The 26,638-nt window shown below is 50.7% G+C and overlaps 1 protein-coding gene across 1 annotated transcript in view; it reads left to right on the top strand.

Moving 5' to 3' along the window:
- CPXM2 (carboxypeptidase X, M14 family member 2) overlaps positions 1–26,638 on the top strand; it is a 104,853-nt gene that overhangs the window by 29,923 nt on the left and 48,292 nt on the right. Inside the window, exon 4 of the mRNA XM_075533481.1 lies at positions 10,989–11,128. Coding sequence (XP_075389596.1) covers positions 10,989–11,128 — 140 coding nt within the window. The remainder of the gene's footprint in view (positions 1–10,988; positions 11,129–26,638) is intronic.

Raw genomic sequence — 26,638 nt, 5'->3', positions numbered from 1 at the left:
TGAACTTACCCCGTCTTGTTTCTCTTTCTTTTTCTTTCCCACCCTCCCTTCCTCTATCATCCCTGCCCCTCCCCTCCCTCTGCCCCCACCCCATCCCTGGCCTCCTCATAGCCTTCGAATCTTACCTTTTGTTGGGAAAGCAACTTTTGCTTTTCTTGTCTTTCCCTTACGATCACAGTATCACTAAATAGCTCTCTTTCTAAGACTGACCAACGTGGCCTCAGCACAGTGTCCTCTAGTTTTGAGCGTATCGTGCTGCGTACAAGAGAGGTGCCATTGTTTTTACTGACCCCGCCTTGTCTCCCGTGTGAAGATCTTGTAGGCATGTCAGCAAACAGAATTTCATGCATGGACGGTCCTGCCATCCAAACTAGTCACCGCAGTCACAGCTGCAGAGCGGCGAGCTGGTTTCATCCACTCTCTGCTGGCCAGGCCTGGTGGTGGTCCAGCATGGGGCTCTGTCTAGTTTCTGCCCCACAGGAGCTGGGGTGCTTAGGCAAGCTGCCCACCTTCTCAGAGCCTTGAGGTGCAATTCCCCCTGCTCCACTCTGCCCCCCTTCAACTCTGTCACCTTCAGAGTGTCGTGAAGGTGGCTGCAAAAGAAGCCATGGAAGTCCGAGCCCTGCAACTCTTCCAACATGATGGCACCCCCTCGCGTGAGAACTCTGCTTCCACAGAGGCCTGTGAAGAGCCTGTTCCTGCTGGGCTCGCTAAGGGCAGGGACGCAAGCTTCTGGTTCTCTGCCGAGCTCTGCTGGGTCATCGGAACCAAGCTCAGCTCTTTCTGGGAATTGTTTCCTTTAGTTCCAACCTGAGTGAGTGCCCTGATGGAAAAGACAGGGGCGGTGTCAAGAGGGAGTTGGGAAGGATTTCCCAGGAGGGTCATGGGTGGGGGAACGGGGGGGGTGGTCTTCATAGAAGCACCTCCCATGTCGACAGAGAGGTGCAAGTTGCACCCTGGGGGCAGGTGCAGCTGGGGGGATGGCACCGATCTCTGTGTTGACGACGATCTCACCTTGAGTCACTCACCTGCCACTAGGGTGGCCACCAAATGATGAGCCTTGGGCCAGAGTGTGGGACTCTGTGCTCTCCCTGCCTCTGCCCCCCCTTCCCCTCCGGGCCATCCCGGCATCTGCCACATGCTAGGAAAGTCTGCTGCTAGGGTGTGTGTGTCTGTTGTGTGAATCTGCTCCTATGTGATTGGTAAATCTAAATCGGGGAATTCTTCCCAGGGTGCTCATGTTCTGTGGGCCCCGCTCCAGGTCCTGAGCACGGAGTGGACAGGCACACTGGGTGCAGCCTGCTGTGGAGGACTGCCCTCCTGCTTCCCATGCCTGTCACCCCATAGTGCCTGTGCCCCTCCTTAACCTTATTATTTTCCCAAAGTTCTGTTCCAGAAACATTTTGCCCTTGCCTCCACAACCCAGCAACCTCGACTGGCCCATCAAACTCTGTCGCTGTTGTTGTTAATGGTCTCCGCTGTGGTAACGCAATGGATTGAACTGCAAAGTCCTGGGTTCAAACCCGCCAGATGAGACTGTCTGCTCCCAGGAAATGTACCATCTGGGGACCAAGGGGAGCAGTTCCGTTCTATCCTATTGGGTCCCAACGAGTCAGAATCCACTTGATGGCAGTGGGACCCTAGAATTATGGCTGTGTTTCTCTCCTGAAAGCCATTCAGCGTGACTTTTGAGTCATGTTTGAGGCTTGCTTTCCTTTTAGTCGTTGCTGAGAAGACCTGCTAGGTTCTGGAAGGTCTGCCTGCCTGGAGCCCTGCTCCTGGTTGGTGGGTGTCAAGATGAAATGCCCCTGAGGTATGACTCAGGTCCACCAGGGGCACCCAGAGCCCGTGGTGGAGACTCTGTGCCCCACAAGTCTTGTCTGACACATATGAGTCAGCATGTCCCCACTTTGCTCTCCTGGGTGCCCCGTAGGGGGAGGGCCTTGGCCAAACTCACGCTTGTCCTGCCACCCCAGAGGGCTGGGCTGGGCTCCTATTGACATGTTAGTAGGACCACTTTTGTCCCTGAATCCTAAACACAGGGACCCTAGGTGACAAAGTAGAATGGCTTCATGGGGTCCCCAAGGCTGTAATCTTCATAGAGGCAGATGCTACAGCTCCTACAGTGTACCTGCTGGGTTTGAACATCTGGCCTTTCAGTTAGCAGCCTAGTACTTGACCACTGTGTCACCAGGGTCCTGCTTTCCCCACCCCCTGTGCTGGCAATTAGTAAGGTAGGTGCTTGGATGATTGTTTGGAACAAGAAGGTGGCATTTCACGGTCGCAGGAAAAGCTAGGGGCTTCTAGATGGCTTGTGGTGGCCTGGGCACAGCCACCAACCCTCTGTGGTCCACTCGTGTTTGAAGTGGGTCAGAGAAGTCCACTGCTAGTGCTGATTGCCTAGGAAAGGGCTGGCTGTTGGGGTCATGATCTGCCAGGGCCGGGATGAAGCTGAACTCCCTGTAATCCTTCCACTGCAAGAATCCCAGGACACCAGGATGCTGGAGTCGGATCCAGCCCAGATGTAACAGAGAGGCTTGTTTTGCTTTAGAACTGTGAGGATCTGAACAATTTGAAGAAGGACCACACCCTTGGCTTGCCATGCGCCCTGGGGGAAGACACCATTCCGTGCTGGGACATAGAACCGACGTCTATCCTAGGGCTCCTGCCCCCCACTCATGACAGCTCACCAGATTCATACACATGTGCCACTGGGTGGCCTCCCCGTAGCCTTCAGACCCGTGCACCCAAGGCCCTGGTCACCCAGTCCTTCCAGGACCACAGGAAGGTTGCTGGGGGGCCTCAGCATGGCACTGGTTTCTCAGGTGTCACCTGGGCACCCCCACACCTGCTTACCTTGGCCTTTGCAGATCTGCCTGGTACCCTGGGTCTTGGTCTCCAGTGTATGTTGGCTCACTAAACCTCCAGCTCTGGAAGCTCTCTGGGCACTGGGGGGTACATAGCTGCTAACTAGAAGGTTGGTGGATGGTTCAGATCTACCCAGAGCCACCTCGGAAGAAAGACCTGGAGAACTACTTCCAAAAGGTCAGAGCCACCGGAAGCCCGGGGAACAGTAGGGCTCTGAACACATGGGGTCAGCCTGAGTCTGAGCCGAGCAGACTAGCTGGCTCGGGGTCTCCGGGTGGTGCCATTGAGGGCTCAGCCGCTAACCAGGAGGTCCAGAGTCCCTAGGAGGAAAGAACCGGTGACCTGCTTCTGCAAGCGAAAAGCCCACTGAGCACAGTCCTGCCTGAGCCACAGCGGAGTTTTCTGTGCTGCCGAGGCAAACACAACCACAAGGGGTGTTTGTTAGAAACCAAAGAATGCCAGGCTCGTTCCGAGAAAGGGAGGCTTTGCTGCATCTGGCTTCAAGCAGCCGTCCGGGAGCCGGTGTTTGGGTGCTCGATGCGGGCAGCTTAGATATTTGGGTTTGGGTGGGAAGAACAGGGCTCCCTACGTTCACGGCTCAGAAGGCTCACGCAGAGGGCTTCCCTTGGGGTTAGAATGCGCCATGCTTACATGCCAGGAGCTGACCTCAACAGCCCAGGAGACGATCTAGGCGTTGAAGAACGCACAGCAGAGGCGAACGGGAGCCCCACATAATAAGAGCCCCCCTCCAGCTCACAAATCACACATCGTCATGGAAACTCCAAGACTGACTGGTGCAGGTGGTGCTCCCCTGCCCCTTGCTACCTGTCGCCCCCTCTGCAGAGCACGCTTTTCTTTACTGCCTCTTCTAGAGGAGCCCTGGTGGCTTATTTAGGTTGCGAGCTGTAAGGTTGTCAGTTCTAAACCACCAGTGGCGCTGCAGGAGAAAGAGGAGGCTTTCTGTCCCCATAAAGAGTTAGAGTCTGGATACCTCCAGGGACAGTGCCACCCTGTCCCACAGGGTCGCTGTGCGTTGATGTGATGGCAGTGGTTTTGTTCTGGTGTCTCTTAGTGTGTCTGGAGGGGTGTCTCTAGTTTGGAGGAAAGGAAAGTCTGAGCAGTGAGGGTCCCGCCCACCCTGATCCCTCCGCTAGAGACCCCGGAGCTGAGACCCACCTGCAGGCTTTTCAATGCCGGGTGAGCCTAGTGCAGGCTCCCTTGCCCCCTCCTGTATCAAAAGATGGCCCATGTGGCCCCCGAGCTCCTGGTCTCTCTTGGTGTCCCATCTTGGGGCTCATCTCCCTGCTGCCCTGTTCCTGCTGGGTCCAGAGAGGCCTGAGGGTGCCACAGTGCCACACTCACGGGGGCCTCTGTGCCTGCAGTGTCACCCCCTTCTCATGGAGACTCAGGCCCCCCTCTCTCACCTGAGTGTGCGCACCTGGGGTGCGGTGGGCAGGGGCTTTTCTGTTGGCGCTTGACTGGAGCCAGCCAGCCTGAGAGCGTCCGGGAGAGGAGGAGGGTGACAAAGAAGAAAGAGAAGCTGCTTTCAAACGGGATTCTTTTAATATGAAGCCAACTCCTGGGGTGTTTACACGGGCTGGGCGCTGCATGTAGCTACCGGCAGTTGATTCAAATCCAGACACAGTGAGCCAGGCGTGTATCTGCCGTAGCTTCCACTGAGGGGCTCCCTTAGAGCCCTGCTGGCCTAGTGGTTATGTCCACAAGGTCAGCAGTTCGATACCACAAGCAGGAGAAGGTGACGTTTTCTGCTCCCATCAAGAATTAGTCTTGGAAGCCCATAGGGTGCAGGTCTCTTGTGTCATATAGGGTCACTGTGGGTCAGAATCAATGAGGTGGCAGTGAGTTTGCTTGTTTGCCAGGTATGTAGCCTAGTCTTGGTATGGTCATTAGAGCAATGTGATCAGGCGGCTTCTGTTTCTGTCTCTTACAGGCAGGCTGATGCCGGGAAAGCTGAGTGCTGGCCTGTGACCGTCCACTCAGGGCAGCTCCCTGCCGATCAGCAGACCACTGTGCTCCGTGGGGTTTTCAGTGACCGGTTTTTCACCAGTAGACAGGCAGGCCTTTCTTCTGAGGTGCCTCTGGGTGGGCTCAAGTCACCAATGTTTCTGATAGCAGCCAAGCACGTTAACTGTCAATGCCACCCAAGAAACCTACTGACCTAGCAAGAGGTAGACGTTCGACATTGATAAAGAAGGCCAAAGGTGCGGCCAGAATGCCCCCATAGAGGCACGGATGGTGACACTTGGTCTTATACACTTGGGACACGTTGTCAGGAGAGACCAGTTCCTGGAGAAGGACGTCATCTTTGGTAAAGCAGAGGGGCGTGGAAAAGAGGAAGGGCCTCAGGGAAATGGTTTGAGCCCGTGGCTGCAGCAATGGGCTCACGCATAGGGCCGGTGGTCAGGGAGGTGCAGGGCTGAGCGGTGTTTGGTTATGCTGTGCAGAGGTCGCTAGCGGTCCTAGTTGACTCCATGGTGCCTCACGACAGCAGCAGCAGCCTGAGAGGTAGTCAGATAAGGAGTTGCGGAACTGGGACGTGACCTGGGCCTCCAAAGACACGCGTCTGAGAAGAGAGGGTGGCTGTTTGCCCCCTCTGACGGATGAAGGCAAGATGGCTCCTGCTGAGGATGGACCAACTCGATGATGCTGTTGGAACCACCAAAGTGCTTCCCAGCTCTTAATGGAACTGATCGAGATCGTGCATGAGGGCAACCTTTGATTTAGTTGCCGATTAATCATCTTCCTCTCATCCTCCCTTCTTTCACAACCATTAACACATGGTTCCTGGTCTGCTGAACAGATTCCGTTGTCAAAGACTTTGACTCTCAGACTCTAGATATTGACCGGGAGCCTGGTGGCACAGCGGGCTATGCATTGGGCTGCTAACCACAAGGCCAGAGGTTTGAAACCGCCAGGCCCTCCAGGGGAAAGAGAGGAAGCTTTTTACTTCTGTCAAGATTTACTATCTCAGAAACCTGAAAAAGGCAGGCCTACCCTGTCCTATGAAGTTACCATAGTCAGAATAGACTGGTTGCTTGTAAGGTTTTTTTTTTAACCCCCCCCCCCACTAGATACTAACTGGGTTCTTTGATTGAGAAATAGATTCGAGTTTTGAAAATGTCTTCAAAAACCATGAATTGCCCTTTCAAGGACTTGACTGCCCTCCGGAGTCTGTTAGTTGGACAGGGCTCTCTGCTCACCCCTGGTTGGTACAGATGGTTCACCTTTGAGTCTACCTAGAGGCGCCTCAGAAGAAAGGCCTGGTGACCAACTCTGGAAAAATCGGCCACTGTAAACCCGAGGTTCACAGTTCTACTCCAACGTGCGTGCAGCACTGGGAGCCAATGCCGACTCGATGCCCGCTGTTTCCAGTGGCTCTCTCTTCATCTGCATCGGGACTGGCTGGTCTGTACCTGGGCAGCTCCGTGGGCCGGCTGAAAGTTGATCACACAGGTTCCGTGCATAGTCATAGGGATTCAGAGCTTGTGGACAGGTAGCCCTACCCTCTCCCTTCCCATGGTGCACCTCCCGGGTCATCTAGAACGTTTCAGACATTGCTACTGCCAGCAGCCTCTTCTGCTTCAAAAAGTAGCTTAAAATAACGACCAATTCATTATTTCTGTCAAAACAGCCCTGGGTGATGTCTGCAGACTGACAGCTCTAAGCCCTGTCTTATCCAGCCCTGTCTGGGAAAGCTTTGCACCCACTTGGATGGAGCTTTTTAATTTGCTTCTGGACGGTTCTCTACAGGAGCTGCGTGTGATCCTGAAACCCTTGGCCCACAACTTGTCAAGCACAGAAGGGCTCGGGGAGAGCCATTGCTTCCTGCACAAAAAGCCAAGCACTCTGCCCTGGAGCGGGCATGGCTTCATCTTACCCCAATGGAGCAAACCAAAATCAAGTCCAGTGCTGCTGAGATGATGCGGACTGGTGGCCACCCTGTGTGGTCTGGCGTGAACTGTGCCATGGGTTTTCTAGGCAGGAATCTAGCGGGGCAAGGGGGGGGGGTTCCAGGCCTTTCTTCTGTGGAGTCACTGTCATTTCCTCCACCAGGAACCCCGATCCACTACTGATCCTCTGCCATGTTCTAGAGGCCTAAGGCCAGTCTTATCTCTCTGTAAGGAGAGCCACGAACCGAACCCTGGCCTGGGCCACTCGGAGGCCTTGCATGGTATCGTTGCTTACACTGGGGTGTGCTTGGCTGACATGTCTGGGCCACCGCCTCCTCTGTCACAGCATTCTCCTGGGACTTGCTTTTTAAATTCAGAACCAACTCTGCAGAGCTGCCTGTCAGGTCTCAGTGACTCAGCCTGGAGAGAGCTCTCACTTCGCCTGACACCTGGCCACCTTTAATTGACGGTCTGGTCTGATGGTGGAGAACTGGAGATTGACAGCAGAAGCAAATACTTTGGCCACACGGAGAGTTTCCGACCCAGATGCACATCCCAGGCAGTGGACTTTGGTCAGAGAGCCCAGAGTGTGTCCTCCAACCATGGTCTGGGGCAGGCATGTCGGACTTCCCGCCACCAAGGCCTCATCTGTTCACCTTTGACCTGGGTTTTTCAACGTCGCCATGGTAACATTTGGGGTTCTACGGTTTGTTGGGGGTGACTACTCTGCATCTCTGGCCCCTACATTTCAGTTCCCGCCAGCAACAGCACCCCCAGCCCCTCCCTCTTGTGATAGCTCAAATCACTCCTGACACCCCAGATATTCCCCGTGGGTCGGGCCCAATGACTCCAGACTCTGAGTCTCCTCTTTCTCCGGATGCTGTCACTCTGCTCAGGATAGTTGACGTTGCAAACCATGTAATTGCAGTGAGATGGGAAGGAATTGTAGCCCCCTGGTATTGCTGGGTGCCCTGCTATGGATCATCAACCCGTATTGACCCTTGTGAACTAGTAGCATGGAGCCCCAGGCCTTTCTTGATGATGACCTTTACAGCCACAGGTCACCAGGTCTTTCCCTAACTGAGCTGTGAGCAGTGGGGTGGGGTTTGACCTCCCAATCTTGTGGTTCACAGCTGGGCACTTTACCCTCTGCACCACCAGAACACCCTAGACATTTGTGAAACTCTGAGTAGTTCACCAAGCAGCCACCCCTGCATAGTTTGCCTGTGGTCACCAAAGATTCATTGTTTAAAAAGGATTATTTTAACGATAAGAATTGATATTTATTGAAAGCTTCCTGTCTGTGCCTCCTGGGAGGGATCTCTGGTGGCACTGTGGGTTAGGTTACAGGCTGTCAACTGCGAGGTTGGTGGTTTGAACACACCAATTGCTCTGAAGGGGAGAGATGAGGCTCTTTGTTCCTGTAAAGACTTTCAGTCCCTGAAGCCCTATAGAGGGGGGCCTCTATGAGTCAGGAGGGATTCGATGGCAGTAGTTTGGGGCTCACCATGTGGAGCTCGGTTGTGAGCACAACCCACATGCTAAGGGTTAAGTGGTCATGTCCCACATTTGAACAGAGGGGGAAACTGAGGCATAGTGTGTCTGGGCTGAGCTTATGTGTGAGTGCTGCAGCCGGCTTCAGCCTACAGGGAGCCCATTAACCATCAGGCCGTATGGTGGCTGATGATAAGACTCCGAGACACGAGGGAGGGCTCTTGGCATGGCAGGCAGAGGGGCTTCCCCAGCTCACGCTCCAGCAGGCCTGGTGAAAGTGACAGTACCCTACCCCTTGGAGTCTCTGGAACTGGTCCCAGGACAGATCGCAAACGAAGCAGCTATTCAAGAAAGTCTAAAATCCAGTAAGAACAATGATGATCAGTCTTGAGCCTAAGTCATCCCCTCTTTGTCCTTCCCAATTCAGCCAGTCTGGTGCAGCCAAGAGGTGATGAACATGTTCTCCAATGGCCTGTGGCAGTGGACATGTCCATCTATCTGTGAATATAACGGAATCATCGACCAGTACACTTTAAATGGATTGGCTGAAACGTGAACTCTGTGTTCATGAAATGCTTTAAAAATATTGACAGGGGCCCAGGTGCAAACCTCAGCTCAGCCACCCAATCCTCAGCTCCAAGAAGACTGGGATGCATGTTTCCCGCCTGCCCCTTCCTATCACCCTGCTCACTCATGGCAGTGTGATCGTTCCTTGAGTCCCCGTGACTGTTCTAAACAGCAGCCTTACGGTGTTTGTAAGAAAAGGAGACCGGGAACAAAGCAGAAGAACATCACGGTCTGCACAGGAAACTCTCACACCAAACACATACATGAAAGCAAACCCACTGCCACCATCAAGTCAACACAGGCTCATACAACTGCCTGTGAGTTTCCGAGACTGCTAACTCTTCTTGACGGGAGTCGAAGGCCTCGTTCTCCCAGACCCCGCACGAGGTCACTGACAGATTGCAGGTTTCCTTCATGAGGAAGCGGGCTGTGGCATAACGTCTGCACTCTTCTCGTGGATGTCTGTTGTTTGGCCGCGTTGGGAAATGAGACATGCTTCACGGAATCACCGTCACCTTTTCAGAATCAGACCCTGAACAAGAAGCCCACCCTGAGAGCAGTGAAGGGCCCGTGATTCACACTCACAAAATCTGATTTTTCTTTTATGATTCTCAGAGGTGCCTGGGAGCATCACCAAGTCTTTGTTACAGGTGCCGCATATACCGTTCAGACACAGCGTCCCTGCTGAATCGAGAATTGGCGTTTTCGAGGGTCTTGGCTCGTGGGGGCTTTATAGCCATCATCATTTGAGGTGGTGGTGTTTCCAGAAGTGCATGTCAGGTGACATTCCAATATTTGCCCTCCCAGTTCCTTCCGGGCTGGGCCAGGAATGGACCGGGAGAGGCAGTGGTTTGGTCCTGTCCAAGGATGATGGAGAGACCTTCACCATGGACTCATTAGCCCCGTTGCCTATCTGCTACAGCTGGACGCTGAGTTCCACGTCCCTGCCGCCTATTAAAAGTAAGACTGTCCCCAGAATTGGAGCTGGGCGTGTTGTGAGGTAGGGAAGGGCAGCTGTCTGGCATCCCTAGCTTTAGCTCCTCAGCCAGACTTGGTCTCATTCAACTCTGCCCTCGTAAGCCAATCAGAACATATGGATCGTGAACAGAAAATCAAGATGAATGCAGAAACCATGTCAGGGAACCAGGAAGCTTCACCTGCCTTGACATTTTGTTCTGAGGTCAAGGAATTCTCTCTTCAAGTCGTGATAAGATGGGGAAGATTCTAGAATGTCACCTACATTCAGAACTAAAAACCAAAACGGACCATAAAGCTTGTTGGGCAGTAACAACAGCAGATGTCCACCACATCAACTGACTTAACAGCAAACAGATAAATGTCCACTTTCTCTAACCAACGGTGAAGGAGCCCTGGCGGCACAGCGGGTTATGCTTTGGGCTGCTAGCTGCCAAGTCAGTGGTTTGAACCCACCAACTGCCCTGAGGGAGAAAGATGAGGCTGTTTGCTCTCATAAAGATCGACAGCCTCAGAAACCCTTCATGGGGCGGGGTGTTTGTCAATCCGAGTGAACTCACTGGTGGTGTTTTTTCTTTGTAATTTGGGTAGATAGACATACCCTTCCACACGCAGCTCCAATAGTCCCTCTGCCTTAGGGCCGCGGTCTCCCCAAAGTTAGATCACGTGACTTGCGCTTCCCTTAAATGCCCCCGCAGCACTTTGCTCGAGTCCCTGCTATAGCACGTGTCCAATGTGTTCGAATTCATCTATTTTCACGTCTGTCTTCCCGCTGGATGCTCAGTTCCTGTGAGAGCACAATTCACCTTGTATCGCAGCACCTGGCGTGTGGGCTGCTACGTGGGAGACACTGAATCTCTGTCTGTTGGCGGAATGAGTCATAGGAGAGCTCATTAACGTGCATCTTCACGCTGGGCCAGGAGAGGACACAGCACAGGCAAATAGCTCCAGCGCTTAGTACCAGGCAACTCCCCACGACGACCTAGAGTTAGGGGTCGGGGGCACCATGCTTTTAAACTTGCCTCCTTCACCCGCATTACCTCCTCTGCCCCCTTCCTTTGTCGTCGCATGGACAGATGTGTCGCATGAACAGATGTGTCGTCGCATGGACAGATGTGTGGCACTGCCTCTGAGTCCAGGTCTTTCTGAAGAGCGTCTTTCCCTTCTTTCTAGGCGGGCATTAACGAGAACGACTTCTACGACGGTGCGTGGTGTGCCGGACGGAACGACCGCCGTCAGTGGCTTGAAGTGGATGCCAGGCGGCTGACCAAATTCACTGGCGTCATCACGCAAGGAAGGAACTCGCTCTGGCTGTGAGTGTGGTGGGGCCAGCGCTTCTCTGGACCCCGTGTCTTGGGTCTGTCGCTCGGAGGGTTTGAGCCTGGAAACAGCTGGAGATGGGCAAGCTAAGGGAGTGGACACAGGCCGCTGACAGGAGGCTTGGCGTACTGTAGACACAGCCCCTGGGCAGGTACACACCCTGGAAGAGCCACCCCTACACACACACACACACACTCCTCCGGGAATAGAGAGAAAGACCCACCAGGTGGGGAAGGACCACCCCTACACACACACACACACACACACACACACACACTCCTCCGGGAATAGAGAGAAAGACCCACCAGGTGGGGAAGGACCACCCCTACACACACACACACACACACACACACACACACACACACACACACACACACTCCTCCGGGAATAGAGAGAAAGACCCACCAGGTGGGGAAGGACCACCCCTACACACACACACACACACACACACACACACACACACACACACCCTCCAGGAATAGAGAGACTCATCAGGTGGGTCAAGCCCAGTGACAAAGGTGCCCATCACAGTGATGCAAGGTGGGCAGGTGGCTGCCCTGTAGGATCCAGGTTTCTCAGTGAGACCGTGGGTGTCCTGACTCGTGGGCTGACCACAGAGGATGAGGTTTGGATGCACTGTGTGTAACAGGCATGGTTTTGACAATCAACAGGGACCTACCTTCAGTCCTGGGGTCCAGCAAATGATCCTTCCAGACTCTGAAGCAGTACTGGAGCCTGAGCCAGGCCCTCACTAAGGGACTGCTAGAGAATGGGCGCCAAACCGCAGAATGATTCCATCTGTGGCCCAGGAATGACCCAGATGCCCAGATTTCAGATAGGAGCCTGAAGCCAGGGCTGGTCATTTACAAGCAAGACTTACTGGTCATCCCAGCGAGGTGGGGTGTGAAACAGTCCAGTGCTGATCTGTGGGCCCAGCCATGCGGACAGCAGCCATGAAGGCACTGGGGCTCGGTGGGTCAGCAGGGGCCAAAGCAGGACCACAAGTACCTTCTCCATATAAGCCAAACTAGACATTGTAATGGTCCTCTAGGACAGTGGTTCTCAACCTGTGGGTCGCAACCCCTTAGGAGTCAAACAACCCTTTCACGGGGGTTACCCAATTCATAACTGAAGCAAAATGACAGTGATGAAGTAGCAATGAACATAATTTTATGGTTGGAGGGTCACTCCAACATGAGGAACTGTATGGACGGGCCATGGCATGAGGAAGGTTGAGAACCGCTGCTCTAGGACTTTCTCCCCTGAGAAACCACAAACACAAGTGCCCTAACATTTCAATGTCAAGTCACGCTGGTGGCTGTGCTGAGCAGTTAAGACCCCTCATGCCCGTCCACCCTCACATCCACACTGCTCTCTGGACTCCAGTTCCTGGCCTCTGTCAGTCTGTCCCAGTTGCCTTTTAGCAGCCCCGAGAACATCTGACTACAACCTGCTCATTAGATTCATCCGGTTTCTGGAAAGGTCAGAAGTAATAAAAAAAACACAAAAAACGGGGGTAAAGGAGGTGAGGCCAGCCTCTGGGTTTCCATGTGAACTCCCTGACATTGCTATTCCTAAGGAGGTTGATTAGACAGAGGCAACTGGCAGCCCACGACTCATCTTTCCTTTCTCTCCTGAATTTTATTTATGGTAATGACAATATCATAACATCTGAGAACCCTTTAAGACATGAGTAATTTCAATGCCTCTATGCAAATAGCTGTTTAAAAACCGTTGCCACACATACGCAATTGTGTTTTTCTCACTTAAAAATATAGCTGTTATATGCTTTGTGCTGTTACTCAGCCTGCACAACAATAATTTTTAAGAGACATAGTTTGCTCAGCTCTGACCAAATCAGCCGGAGCTCCAACATAACCCGTTGCAAAGGCTCTTCCTATGTCCTGCCCCCTCGTTTGCATGTTCTTCACGGGCATTTTCAGAACCAGGACAATCCATCCATTCTGACAAATGTGTGGGCTTGTATTAGGGCCGTTTTGCCTGTCACATTCCTTCTCTTTGTGTGTCTGGGGGATTTATGGATGTGTTTGCACAGCACACCTTCTGCTCGGGGCTGCCTGCTATACTCTGGCTTCTCCCGGGACAGTTACTCTCCCTGCTTTTGGAAAGAAAGGTTAGACTGCTCAAGGAAAATGCTTGGTGCGAATTCTCGTGGGAAAATCCGTCGTCTGTTGGGATTTGCGCAGGGATTTTGTCTGGATACATCAATATTAACTTTCTGTCTGACCAATGTAGAGACCCCACACTCAGTGTCAGGTGATGATGGAATAGGAAGCAAGAGCAGAGGTCCTTAGGCATCCACATTTCATCAGAGGACTACAAGTGACCAAGAAATCACAGTTTAATCACATGAGGAGGCTTTAAGAAGAAAGCAGAGACACACAGAAACAATGAGTCCAATGGATGGATGGACCACAGGAACGTCGGCCTTCATGATCCCCCCCTCCCACTGTTGGCTTCTCTGAATGGGGTCACAGTGGCAGGACCAGGGGAGAGGGGGAGACAGATCTGGCACAGAACTCAAAAATCACAACAACGTCCAGGTTTCTCGGTTGGATGGAGACTGGTGGAACCCTGAGATGTTCATCCTTCCCGACCCTTCGGCCCCGTTGCCTCAGCCAAACAATACGCAGATCTGCGAGGGGGACCCACAGCTTAGAACAAGCCACTCTCTGTGACCAGAGGGCCAGCATTTGCTCTTGGACAAAGTTCAGAGGGTTTGGGAAAGGAGGAGTGGAAGCCGTTGACATTTGTCTTCCATGAGTGACCCTGCTGGTATGTGAAATATCCATGGCAAACCTTCCGGCAAAGGGGCAACACAGTAACAAAGGGTGAGGGCTGATTATCGATGCCTCCTAGCTGGTTGTTGGAATATCGAAGGACCTTAGAAGTGGCTGGAGTTAAAATGTATATTTAAGAATCCAAAGAATACTTTTCATTTACAGGACTCCCCTACTTGGTGGTTTTACACAAGCATCCGTCATATTATTTATTCATAGCATGCTCCCTTTTGGTGATATATGTTAGTCTTTTAGAACAGCTGTGGATTTATAGGATAAACTACTCAGAGAGTACAGACAGGCCTCATAAGCCCCTCCCCCTCCTGCACGCACTCTCTCCTGTTATTAACATGGCGGCACCCTGGTTACAGATGTGGGCTACGCTGGTTACGAGAGAAGTCAATATTGAAAATTGTTAATGACGTAGGACCATGATGTGCACTAGGTGGGCTTCGCTCTTTGTTTTGTTCCATCCTGTGGTTTCTGACATGCATGACGTCATGTTTTGACAGGCATATTGCCACGTGTCCACTGTGACAGTACCACGCAGAATACTCCCACTGCCCTTAAAATACCCTGAGTCTTACCTATCCGTCTCGCCACATCTCACCATTGCCCATGTGAACCGGTGGTCCGTTTAGGACCTCCCTGACTCTGTAGGTGGCTACAACTTCATTCACTTGACCTTAACTGAACATCCTCTGCTAAAGTCCAGAAGTGCAGAGTTGAGAGAGATGTGACCCTGCCACATGCGAGCTTTCAGCCAAGGATACGAGTCCAATATACTTGGAGCCGGGGAGAACTGAGCAGAGAATGCGCGGATGTGGAGTGAGGACAGGGGAGCCGGCAGCGGACTTGCCATGAGGAGGGAAGGATGGGGATAAGGTCAGGAGGCTCAGGTCCCGAGACTAGCTCATTACCAAGTTGAAAATAAGCATCAATACTTCAGTATTGGATTTAATAATTCTTCAAATAACTCATGTTATTTGAAAGCAGAAACGGCTTAATTGTTCTAATGATATTGCATAATTTATACTTTTCACCAATATAAATGATCCTTTCTCTCTGCATTGCCGTTTCACGCAACTTTAATAGACCAGTACCGACCACTCTTTTATTTCCCCAATGTCAGAAAGTATATTAGGCATACGAGTGTTAGAATTATGACAATGAGGTGACTCAACAGTTAATTATTTTGTTTGAGGTGAGTGGATGCTTCTAATGACTCAAGAGGAAAGACCAGGGCTTTAAAATAACCAAATGTTTTTCATTTTGATTGCTTAATAAGCAGAAATAATTTCTATTGTCTCTTGAGAGGCTGTGAATTGTCTTTAAAGTGAGGCGGCAGTTTGATCCATGACCATGTCATGTAAAGAGCTGCAGATGTCTGCACTGGTTAGTGGAGTTGTCCAAGTGTTGGACTGGTTGGACTGGCTTCAGCTGTGACCCCGAGATTACAGAGATGAACCACACTCATCACCGAGCCTTCAGGAGCTCTTGCGATGTCTGATCGTGGAAAGCCCTAGCAGGAATTCTTGCTATGATCTTCTCCTTTGAAAATTCTGCAAGTGGAAGAAAGCAGTTAGCGAAGCGCCAAAGTCAAAAGCAAGACAAGGTCACGAAAAGGCCTATCTCCACCCTACCCCCGTACCCCCCCCCCCCGAAAGACAGGTGTGTGCATAACCTGGAGGAGTAGAGCCAGGTGAGAGGAAGATACTATCCACAAAGTGAGTGGGAGTGTCGGATGGGGCAGGAGGCACAGATGCGGTGAGGTGTGGAGTTGACTCAGGTTACGGAATTCACCTTGGAGCAGAGGAGGGTCTGCTTGTCCCCTGAGAGGTTAAGAAGGGGGAATACGTACAAAGGTGGGGTTTTTCATCTTGATGAAATAGGAGGCAGGGTCCTCTGTTGAGAACAGAGGTGGGAGCTTTGGGATTGGAAGAGGAAGAAAGTAAACAAAACTCCATCTGGTTGTAGAAAGGGTTCAGTTCGGCCAGGAACCCAGACAATTGTGATTGCCCCATGTGCCGCCAGCCATGGTTTCTCCATGTGAAAACTGCTCAGTGAACACGGAAGGCTGGAGAAGAACGGCTGCTCTTGAATTGGGGTGTGGGCGAAGAATATGGACGGTGCCATGGGCTGCCAGAAGAACATGCAAATCTTGCTGAAGTACAGCCAGCATGCTCCTTGGAAGCAAGGACGGGAACACTTTGCCTCACTTATTTTGGACATGGTCTGAGGAAGGAACAGTCCCTGGAGAAGGACATTACGCATGGGAAAGCAGCAAATCAGTCCAAAAGAAGACTCTCAATGAGATGAAATGATACAGTGGCTGCAACAATGGCATGAGGACACAGAGCACACAGCAACGCTCGTGCGGACGGCACTGGGCTGGGCAGCATTCCATTCTGCTCCATACAGTGTTTTGTGCATAGAGTTGCCGTGAGTTGGAACCGACTCCACAGGACCTAACAACAACAACAGCAGCATGATTTCTCCACTAGAGGATGGTTGTATTTATCTACCTTGGGAACTGGTCGGTCAATTGCTGTATGAGGTCAAGGGACAAGGGCATCATTCTGACTGTACTTCCTTCAAGATAGAACACAGGCTGCTTAGGAACGAAGGTGTGAGGTTGGGATCCAGGGATGGAATGAAGGAGTTGAACCACAACTTGGAGGCTCATTCACTCGTGCAAGGGCTGGTTCAAGGATTTTGTGGAGGGCAAAAAGGCAAAGAGTAGAAGACCAAGTCATGAGACAGCCCCGGTCTGGGAGGACTTTGGTCTACTTCAGGTTCCATGGGTGCATTAGAGTGATGGCTGGGCTCAGGGAGCACTGCGCTCAGGTAGAGGGTGCTGAAGGTCAGAGAGGAGCAGAGGTCAAGGGACCTGAAGGTTACAGGGTTGGTTACCCGGCACCCCACCCCCAGGGAGTATCCTAGAAGCCAGCTGGAGAGGAGAGGAGATGAAGAGGCAGCTGGTGAGATAGTGGAGTTTGCAGAAGAGGAGGACCAAATAAAGGCAAAAACGATGTTAGAGGTTGATATGCCCTCATGTGCAGTAATAGAACGGAACACTGGTTTGCCCCGTTCCGTCCTCACAGTCATTGCCATGTTTGGGTCCATGGTTGCAGCCACTGTGTCCACCACCTTAGTGATGGCTTCTCTCTGTTTTTGCTGACCTTCTACTGGACCAAGTATGATGGGGCTCGTCCCTCCTGACACCATGTCTAGAGTACTTGAGCTGAAGTCTCCCACCCTCAGTTCTAAGGAGTTCAAGTTCCTGTGTATTTGAATTTCTTTGCCAGCACCTAGCTCAAAGGGGTGAGGAACTGGTGCAGGGAAAAGTCACCAGCGGAAGTTTCTGTAGAGATAAGAGCCTGCATATGGAACCTCAGCAAAATCTACTCGCTTCTTTCTTTCTCTCCACTTCATCGGGCCGTCTGCCTCTCTGAGCTGGCCTTCCTGGTTCTCTCCGTCCTTCGGGGTGGATCTGCGCCCAAACCCAGCAGCAGTCTGCCGAGGCTCGGAGGGAAGGGGCACCAGGGCTACAGCCAGGAGCTCGGGACAGAGACTCAAAGGGAGCAAGCTGACACTTCATAAATCATATCCTCAGCTTTCAGGAGTGTACACCTGGATTTCCAGGACCTGTCTCCTTGCTTCTTAGCGAAATGAAATGTTTGGCACGTGTGCGTGTGCGAGAGAGAGAGAGAGAGAGAGAGAGAGAGAGAGAGAGAGAGAGAGAGAGAGAGAGAGAGAGAGAGAGAGACCGAGACCGGCAGGGGAGACAGAAGTTTCCAGTTGCCTTTCTTGCCCGCCCCTTTGAAATCTGTCAGCATCTGGGCTGCAGAGTTTGGCCTGGAATGGAAGGTTTTTCTTGCAAGCATCTCTGAGTTCAGTTAGAAGGCCAGGCATGCAGTTATTTCTCCGTTTCGTGTTAAATTTCAAGAAGACCTAGAGAATTGTTTGCAATTAAATAAAGTTCTCACTTGTGGCTCCCCAGGGAGCCCTGGTGTCGCAGTGGTTGAGCACTGGGCTGCTAACTGAAAGGCTGATTGTTAGACCCCCCCCAGGCCCGCTGTGGGAGGAAGGGGAGGCAGGCTGCTTCCAGCAGACTGACAGCCTTGAAGGCCTGTGGCAGTCGGCTCTCACCTCGGCGCCTCTGTGAGTTGGAATGGGTGTGATGGCAGTCCGTTGGAGGTGGCTGGGAGCACACCCTGGGTTTCTCAGGCGGGCGGTGAATGCTCTATACCAGGACCTGCTCCTGGGAACTAAGCCTCTACCTTGCTTTATTCAAGGGTCCTTGACCCCTGGCTGTGGCTCCCAGGAAACCCTCCAGGTGGATGCTAGAGGCACCCTCCTTTTCTCTTACCTGCTTTCCAGGTGGGAGAGTCCGTTGTGACTGGCCCCCTCCCCTGGTTAGCTCTCCTCACGTCTCCAACCTTGGCCCACATGGCTCTGGGTGGCCCGGCAGTGTGCTGTCTGTCTGACCTCATGTCCTCCACGCCTTGTTTCCCTACCCTCCGGCCAGTGCCGCTGATGCCCCGGGCAGCTACTGTCCAGCATCTTTGCACTCAGTACTCCCTCTGCTTGGGACCCTCACCCTCTGCGTTCAGAGGCTTCACCCAGCAGCTCTGTGGCCTTGCATGGCCTTATTTGAGTTCCTCTTTACTTTTATCTGGAGCCCTGGGGGTGCGACGCTTAGGTCTTGGGCTGTGACCCCTAAGGGCGGCAGTTTGAATCCACCAACTGCTCCATAGATGACAAGCAAGGCTTTCTACTCCCATAAACAGGTACAGCCTTGAAAGCCCACAGGGGGCGGTTCTGCCTTGTCTCACAGGGTCACTATGGCTCGGCATCGAGTTGATGGCAGTGAGATTTTGCTTTTAAATTTCTCCAAGCTCTGGGAGGTTCTTGTTGACAGTGTGTGGGGGTGGGGCGGGGGAGGGGGCAGTGTAGACCCCTCCACCAGTTGTCCTATTGGACTTGGAAGCCAGCTGAGTTTTTCTGAGACTGCGACCAGGAGGGGACGGCCAGGAGCCTGGGGCTGACCTAGCATCTGTCGGGGGGCTGGGGTCCAGGGGCAGGGGGGGCAGCCCGAGTCCCAGGGACGGTTAGGGGCTAGCGACAGTCTTTTATCCCTTTTAAAGCCATGAGGAAACAAGCCACTCTTAGGGAAAAGGAACCATTGTAATAGATAATACATGTATCTTCATACCCAAGGCAGTCGTAGACATAATGAAAATGCTTTGTTTTGTTTTATGGAGGAAGGACTTGTGGCAGGTAGATTAATGGCACCCCCACCCCCATCCCAGACAGGACAAACAAAGCAAAGATGTCCACGTCGGAAGATGGACCCCATGAATCTATTCAGTGACAGGCAAGGGGACGAAGCTTGCCGATGGGTGTAAGGATGTGAGCCCAGTAACCCCACTGACCACCAGAAGCAGGAGCAGGTCGCAGGTCTGTCTCGGAGGAAGTACAGCCAGAAGGCTCCTTAGAAAGCAGATCATGGAGACTTTGTCTCGTTTTCATTTGTTGGGTTGCGATGAACTAGTTTGTCACGAAAGACTCCAAGTCCATTCCAAGTTTACTTTTCCTCTTTTTCTTCTCAGCCACTCAGCCTACTCTTTAGGAGGGAGGGATGAGGAATCTGGAGGGATTTTTTTTTTAACAGAAGAGACATTCTATATGTATTTCCACAGCCCATCTTAAGACGTGAAATCAACAGCAATGCCCTCCATACCTGAGACTTTGGGTCACGCCCATTGGACATGTGATAGGAGAGAGCAGACCCTGGAGGAGGACATGGTGTTTGATAAAGTGGAGGGGCAGCAGAAAAGAGGAAGGAGATAGACTGACACAGTGGCTGCAGCGTGGGCTCGTGGTCCCAATTGTGAGGGTGCTGCAGGACTGGCCTGTGTTCCACTCTGCTGCACGTGGGTTGCTATGAGTTGGAACCAATTTGGTGGCACTTAACAGTAATGACAGACACTCCACCGACCGGAGACTGGGGCGATTGGCCTGGTCCAGGTGGGGGCAATGTCAACACAGGTCCTTATAAGTGGAAGAGAAGGCCAAGAGAGAAAACCAGAAAGCTGGACTGGACCAGCTCTGGCTGGCCTTGCAGATGGAGGAAGGAGCCACAGCAGGATATGCGATGGTCTTTAGAAGCTGGAAACAACAAAGAAGTGGGTCCTCCCTCGGTGCTGCGCATCATTTAATTGGATGCAGCGACCCACCCCGGGTTTCTGACCTCCAGATCTGTAAGAGAGTAAACGGTGTTGGTTGAACCTCGGCGTTGGATGCAGGCCCTGGCTGAAGCCATCGGAAAGCCCTGCAGGCTGACAGAATCCGTGGGCTGAGGTCTGGCTGCTTCCTGAGATGGTGTGTCCTGAGGTTGTTCCCTGGGCTTGCTCCAAGTGGCTGCCCTGCTACTTCATGCTCCCTAAATGTGATCCGTGAACAGACTGGGCCAGGCAGCCCTCTCCTTGCCACTCGGTAGAATTCACGGGGGTCTTTCTCTTGGTTCCCCCATTTTTGCCTGGACTCTCAGCGAGGGTTTCAGGATTGGGGAGACTTCCAGCACCTTCTTTGGCCTTCTAGCTCTGCAGCAGGCCTTCTTGGCTGGCAGCATGGCTCCATCACTCCCCCTTTGCCCCAATTTATTGTGACTTGGCCCCCAAAGCGGCATATTTTGCTGTCTTGCTTGAGTAGACCTTTTCACCGGAGATAATGGAAAATAGCTATTTCTCAGTTGGTAACGCTCCCTCCTATGGTTTTGCCTTCTCGAAAAGCCATGGTAACCAGTCCAGAGTGAGAACACCAATAAATCAATGGGTTGATGTTTCACACAGCTCTAGCATTCGGCTCTAATAAGAGGGCAGTTGAACTGGTAGGCTGGGGGTGGGGGAGTGGAGAGGGAGAGGGAGAGGAAGGCAGGGAGGGAGGGAGGGAGAGATGGATGTGTGGACACGCATGTTCTTGAGCTTTGTGTGTGCCCACTTTTACTGTAAAGACTTTTCTTTTTCCTGTTATTTCCCCCAACCGCTAAAGTCAAGTTCCAGCTCTTGGCAACAGTGGCAAGTACCCTAAGATAGACCCTGACCTCAGGCAGAACTGGCGCTTGCTAAGCAGCTGGAAGGCAGCTCGATTGAGGTGGGGAGCAGAAGAGCAAGCTGCCAGCTTCCTCGTTGTTCCAACAGAGAGTTGGCCTGAAAACATAGAGAGTTTTCTGGACCCTCCCTTTCTCTGACTATCCAGGCGTTTAGGGGTGCTTGCTTGCCCTACTTGTGAGCGGAGCAGATAATTCATGACTTGGTGGTGGGCTAATTCGTTGTGTGTGTTTTTTGATCGACTGTCTTTGTCCATCCGCCTCGCCGCGGAGTGTTTGCTGAAGCTGACAGTAGTGGCTCACGGAGACTTGCTGGAGGGTCTTTTTCTTGTAAGGTGGAAGTAGAGGAAGCCCTGACCCCCATGTTTGTGGCAGTTATATAATTCTGTGTCATCTTGAAGATAGGAAAGTGTAGGTGTGGAGTCTAGCCTGTCAATCAGGTCACAGTCTGGTAGGTGTGGCTTTCTCATCTGGAGGGTCCCCGGAACTGCTAGTATCAGACTTATGGACTAGTATTGGACCTATGGGCTTGAGTTGGACTGGGCTGGGATGCTTCCTTGATAGATAATGACCTCTTGATACAAAGCTCGGTCTTATACATATCTGATGGTCATTGGATTCGTTTCTCCAGTCAACCCAGCTGTGTGCTGTAGAGCTCCATTGAGGTAGGTCTTCCATGGCTGCCACAGATCTCACCCTGTGTCCACACAAAAATTAATTTTCTTGTGATTTCAGTTAGTCGTGGTCATTCATAGTCAGTGCCTTTGCTTATGTACCTTTTGTTATTACCCCCCTAAAATCAATAATTTTTATATGATTCACATTATTAGTCTCCCCCGGCTGCTGGGATTGGTGCCATGCTTATAAAGACCCTGCTCCTTCTAAAGATGTCATTTCCGCAAAGGTTTTCATGGTTTCCATTTTGAATGTATTTGGTGCAGGGCATTTGTAATCCACCGTTGTTGTTGTTATTGTTAGAGCTCACTGACTTGGTTCCGACTCACAATGGTCCTGTGTACAAAAGGACAAAGCAAAGCCCTGCCTGGCCCTGAGCCATCCTCACGGCTATTCTTATGTTTGAGCCCATAGCTGCAGTCAGCACGCCGGTCCATCTTATCCAACGCCTTCCTCCATTTTGCCAAGCATGACGTTCTTCTCCAGGGACTTATCTCTCCTGATAACACGTTCAAAGTACCTGGATGAAGCCTCCCCATCCTTTGCTCGGAGGAGCATTCTGGGGCACTTCTTCCAAACAGATGGTATTTCAATCGTCACCAACACTATCGTTCCAATGCATTGCTTTTCCCTCAGTCTTCCTTGTTCAATATCCAACGTTCATATGCATATGAAGAGATTGAAAATGCCCTGGCTTGAGTCAGGTGCACCTCAGTCCTCAAAGTAACATCCCTGCTCTTCAACATCTTTAAAAAGAGGCCGTGTGCAGCAGATTTACCCGATATAATGAATCGTTTGAACTTTGAATGCTGCTTCCATGAACATTGATTATGGATCCAAGCAAGATGAAATCCTTGACAATTTCAACCTTTTCTCCATTTACTACGATGTCACTTATTTATCCAGTTATGAAGATTTTGGTCTTCATCACATTGAGTTATAATCCATACTGAAGACTTCAATCCCTGATCTTCATCAGCAAGTGCTTCCATTCCTCCCTTTCAGGAAGCAAGGTTGTGTCATCTGCCTATTGCAGGTTGTTAATAAGCCTTCCTCCAATTCTGATCATCATTCTTTTTCATATAATTCAGCTCTTCTGATTATTTGTTCAGCATACATATACAACAAGTAGGGTGAGAGAATACAACCCTGAGATGCACCTTTCCTGATTTTAAAACATACAGCGTTCCTTTGTTCTCCGTGCACAGCTGCCTCTCGCTCCAAGCACAGGCTCAGCATGAGCACAATGGAGTTCCTTGTCTTCTCAAGGCTCTCCATAGTTTGTTATGATCCCCAAAAGCAAATGTCGTACCATAAACAATGAAATGTAGGTAAACATCTTTCTGGTATTCTCTACTTTCAGCCAAGATCCATTTGTTGTCAGCGCTGATATCCCTTGTTCTATCTCTTCATCTGAATCTGACCTGAGCCTCTGGCAGCTTCCTCTTCATATCCTGCTGCAACCATTGTTGGGTGATCTTCAGCAAAATTGTACTTGAATGTGATCTCAACGATATTATTGTATATTTTGCACAGTCTGTTGGATCATTGCTCTTTGGAATGGCCACAGATATGCATCCCTTCTAGTCAGCCGGCCAGGTAGCAATCGTCCAAATTTCCTGGCACAGCTGAGTGAGTGCTCCCAGTGCTTCATCAGTGTGTGGAAACATTGCAGTGGTAATTCTATCAACTCTTAGAGTCTTGTTACTGGCTAATTCTTTCAGGGCAATTTGGACTTCTGTCTGTACCATTCATTCTGGCCCATATGCTACCTCTTAAAATGGTTGGATGTTGACTAATTCTTTTTGGTACAGTGATTCTGTATATTCATTCCATCCTCTGAGATGCCTTCTGCATCATTCACTATTTTGCCTGTATAATCTTTCCATAATGTAACTCAGTCAATGCATGAGTGTTTTCTTTAGTTGTTTTGGTTTCAGATATGTTGAGCATGTTTGGGTTTTCTAATTCTAATAAATTAGACTCTTCCCCCCCTCAAATGTTTATCAAAACTTCAAACTCATGGCCATTGAATTGATTCCAAGTCATAGTGACCTTATAGGTTAGGATAGAACTGACCCTGTGGGTTTCTATTTTATTTTTTATTAATCATTTTATTGAGGGGCTCTTAAAATTCTTGTGACAATCCATCATTCAGTTATATTAAGCACACTTGTACATATGTTGCCATCAACAGTTACATCCAAAGCAGTTTCTTACTTGAACCCTTGGTATCAGCTCCTCTTTTTTCCCTTCCCTCCCCCACCCTCATGAATTCTTGATCAATGATATATTACTTTTTTTATTTCATGCCTTACACTGTCCATTGTCTCCCTTCACCCACATTTCTGTTATTCACCTCCCTGGGGGTGTGTGCTATATATCCAACTTTGTGATGGGTTCCCCCTTCCCCCACCCCAACATCCCCCTATCCTCATGATATTGCTACTCCCACTACTGTTCCTGAGGGATTTATCTGTCCTGAATTCCATGTATGAAGAGCTCTTATCTGTACCAACATGTGTACTCTGGTCTAGCCAGATTTGTAAGGTAGAACTGGGTCATGGTAGTGGGGGGAGGAAGCATTCAGAAACTAGAGGAATGATTCGTTGGTGCTGTACTGCACCCTAGTTGAATTGTCCCTTCCTTGTAACCCTTCTTTGGGGGGATGTCCAATTGTCTCCAGATGGTTTTTGGGTCTCCACTCCAACCTCCCTCATTCATATCAATATAATTGTTAGTTTGGGTCTTTTGATACCTGATCTCGTCAATACCTCATGATCACACAGGATGATGTGCTTCTTCTATGTGGTCTTATTTGCTTCCCTGCTAGATGGCCGCTTGTTTCACTTCAAGCCTTTAAGACCCCAGATGCTATATCTTTTGATAGCGAGACACCATCAGCTTTCTTCACCACATTTGCTTATGCACCTACTTTGTCTTCAGTGATCATGTCAGGAAGGTGAGCATCAAAGAGGACCAAGTTATTAGAACAAAATGTTCGTGTGTTTAGGAAGGCCTTGGGTAGAAGCTCAAAGTCCGTCTGCTATCTTAATACTTTAAAATATAAATATATTTACATTGGACTCTATCCCTTTCATCATAAATTAATATATTTACATGTATACATGCCTAGAGCTATACCTCTACAAATAGCTTTTGTTTCCTACTTCTTTTATTTCCTTTTACCTTCCTCTGTCCTGCTATCATGCTCACCCTCCACTCAGTACTTCCTCTTGGATACACTGCCCTTGATCAACCCCCACCGGGCCTCTTCGGCATCAGTTTTACCTCTCCTATTGTTCCCTCATCCCCGAGTTGGTTGGCTCCCCTGTGGGTTTCTGAGACGAATTCTCTATGGCCGGTGGTTTCCAGCTGCTGACCTTACCGTTAGAAGCCCAACAGGTAATCACCATGCTCCCAACCCCCCAGAGCGAACTCACTGCCATCAAGTTCATTCAGACGCATAGCAACGCTGTAGGACAGGGCAGAACTGGCTGCTTTCCCAGACGAACTCTCCATGGGAGTGAACAGTTCTGTCTTTCTCCTTTGAACTGCTGACCTTCGAGTTAGCAGGCCAACATGTCACCATGAAGAACCAGGGTTACTACTATGCCGTCAGGGTCCTCAAATGCCCACCAGGATGCCTGTTTGTAATATGGTCTCTATTGTTTCCAACCTAGTCATGATTGCTGTCTGCATTGGATCTCAATGTCCCATCTACCATATATCCTCGAGTACAAGCCGAGTTTTTGTGGTAAAATTAGGTGCCTCGGCTGATATTTGGGGATCTACAGTATTCGTTGTCTTGGTGCAGCACAGTCCTGCTGGGGTTCCAGTAGCCTGTACTGGGTGAGTCCCCCGTTCTTCCTCCACCTTTCCTGGCTCTTCTTGTCATATCTGTTTCTCCATAGGACGTCTTCAAGAAGGCAACTCGTATCTGAACAAAATTCTGTTTCTATTTTAAGGTGGATTTTCTCAAATGGAGAGATCGGTCGCGGGAGAATTGACATTTTTAGGTTCAAGGTGTCTCCTTATAAACGAACTTGGGGGTCTTCTTTCCATTTGTTCAGATGGTCTTTTTTTTTTAGCTTCTTGGGATTGTTTAAGTTGGGTTTATTTCCCAGTTCTCTCTTATACACCTCTTAAATCTACTCATCTTTGTTTTTTAGAGTTGCTTTAACAAAGATACCACCGTGTGTGATTTAAAACAGTAGAGATTAATCATCCCACCATCCTAGAGGCTAGAAGTTGAGATCGGGGTGTCAGTTGTGTCGATTCTTCCTGAGGACTTTGAGAGGAGAGCTGGGCCAGGCTCCCACCTGGCTTCTCATCGCTGCTAAGTCTTTGTAGAAGGTCCTCCCATGGTGCCTATGGTGCTTCTCCATGTGTGCACTCCCCCTCGACAGGCACCACTCAGAAGGGACTGGGCTTCAGACCCCCTTCACTAACAGAACACAAGAAAACCCTCATTTCCAAACAAAGTCTTATCTATGGACACCGAGAAGAGCGTGTCCCCATCTCTTTTTATGGACCCAATTCAGTCCCCAATACCGGCCCTGAGTGTTTCCATTTTTCCAGTCTTTTTCTTGTTGTTGCTCTTGTAAATGGAGTCTTGTCTCTTCCTCCTCCTCTTCCTCCCCCATCCCCACCCCCTTTCCGCCCTGCCCTCTCTTGTTTCTTCTTTGTCCTTTGGGCGCAAATGAAGGCTCCCATGGAATGGCTGGTGGTTTTGAATTGCCAACCTTGCGATTAGCAGCCCAACTCATAGCCCACGAGAGCTCCCCAGTTTGCCAGTGGTCTTTCTTTTTAGTATGAAAATCTTACGGCCTCCTCATTTATCCAGTTGAGTTTTATATTATGAAATCATTATGAATTGTATTTTAGGTTTAGGTTTTTTTTTTTGGCCCCAA

Source organism: Tenrec ecaudatus, chromosome 16, assembly GCF_050624435.1.
Source record: "Tenrec ecaudatus isolate mTenEca1 chromosome 16, mTenEca1.hap1, whole genome shotgun sequence".
NCBI lineage: Eukaryota > Metazoa > Chordata > Mammalia > Afrosoricida > Tenrecidae > Tenrec > Tenrec ecaudatus.
The sequence above is the reverse complement of the archived record's forward strand: the minus strand, read 5'-3'. Positions and strand labels throughout refer to the sequence as shown.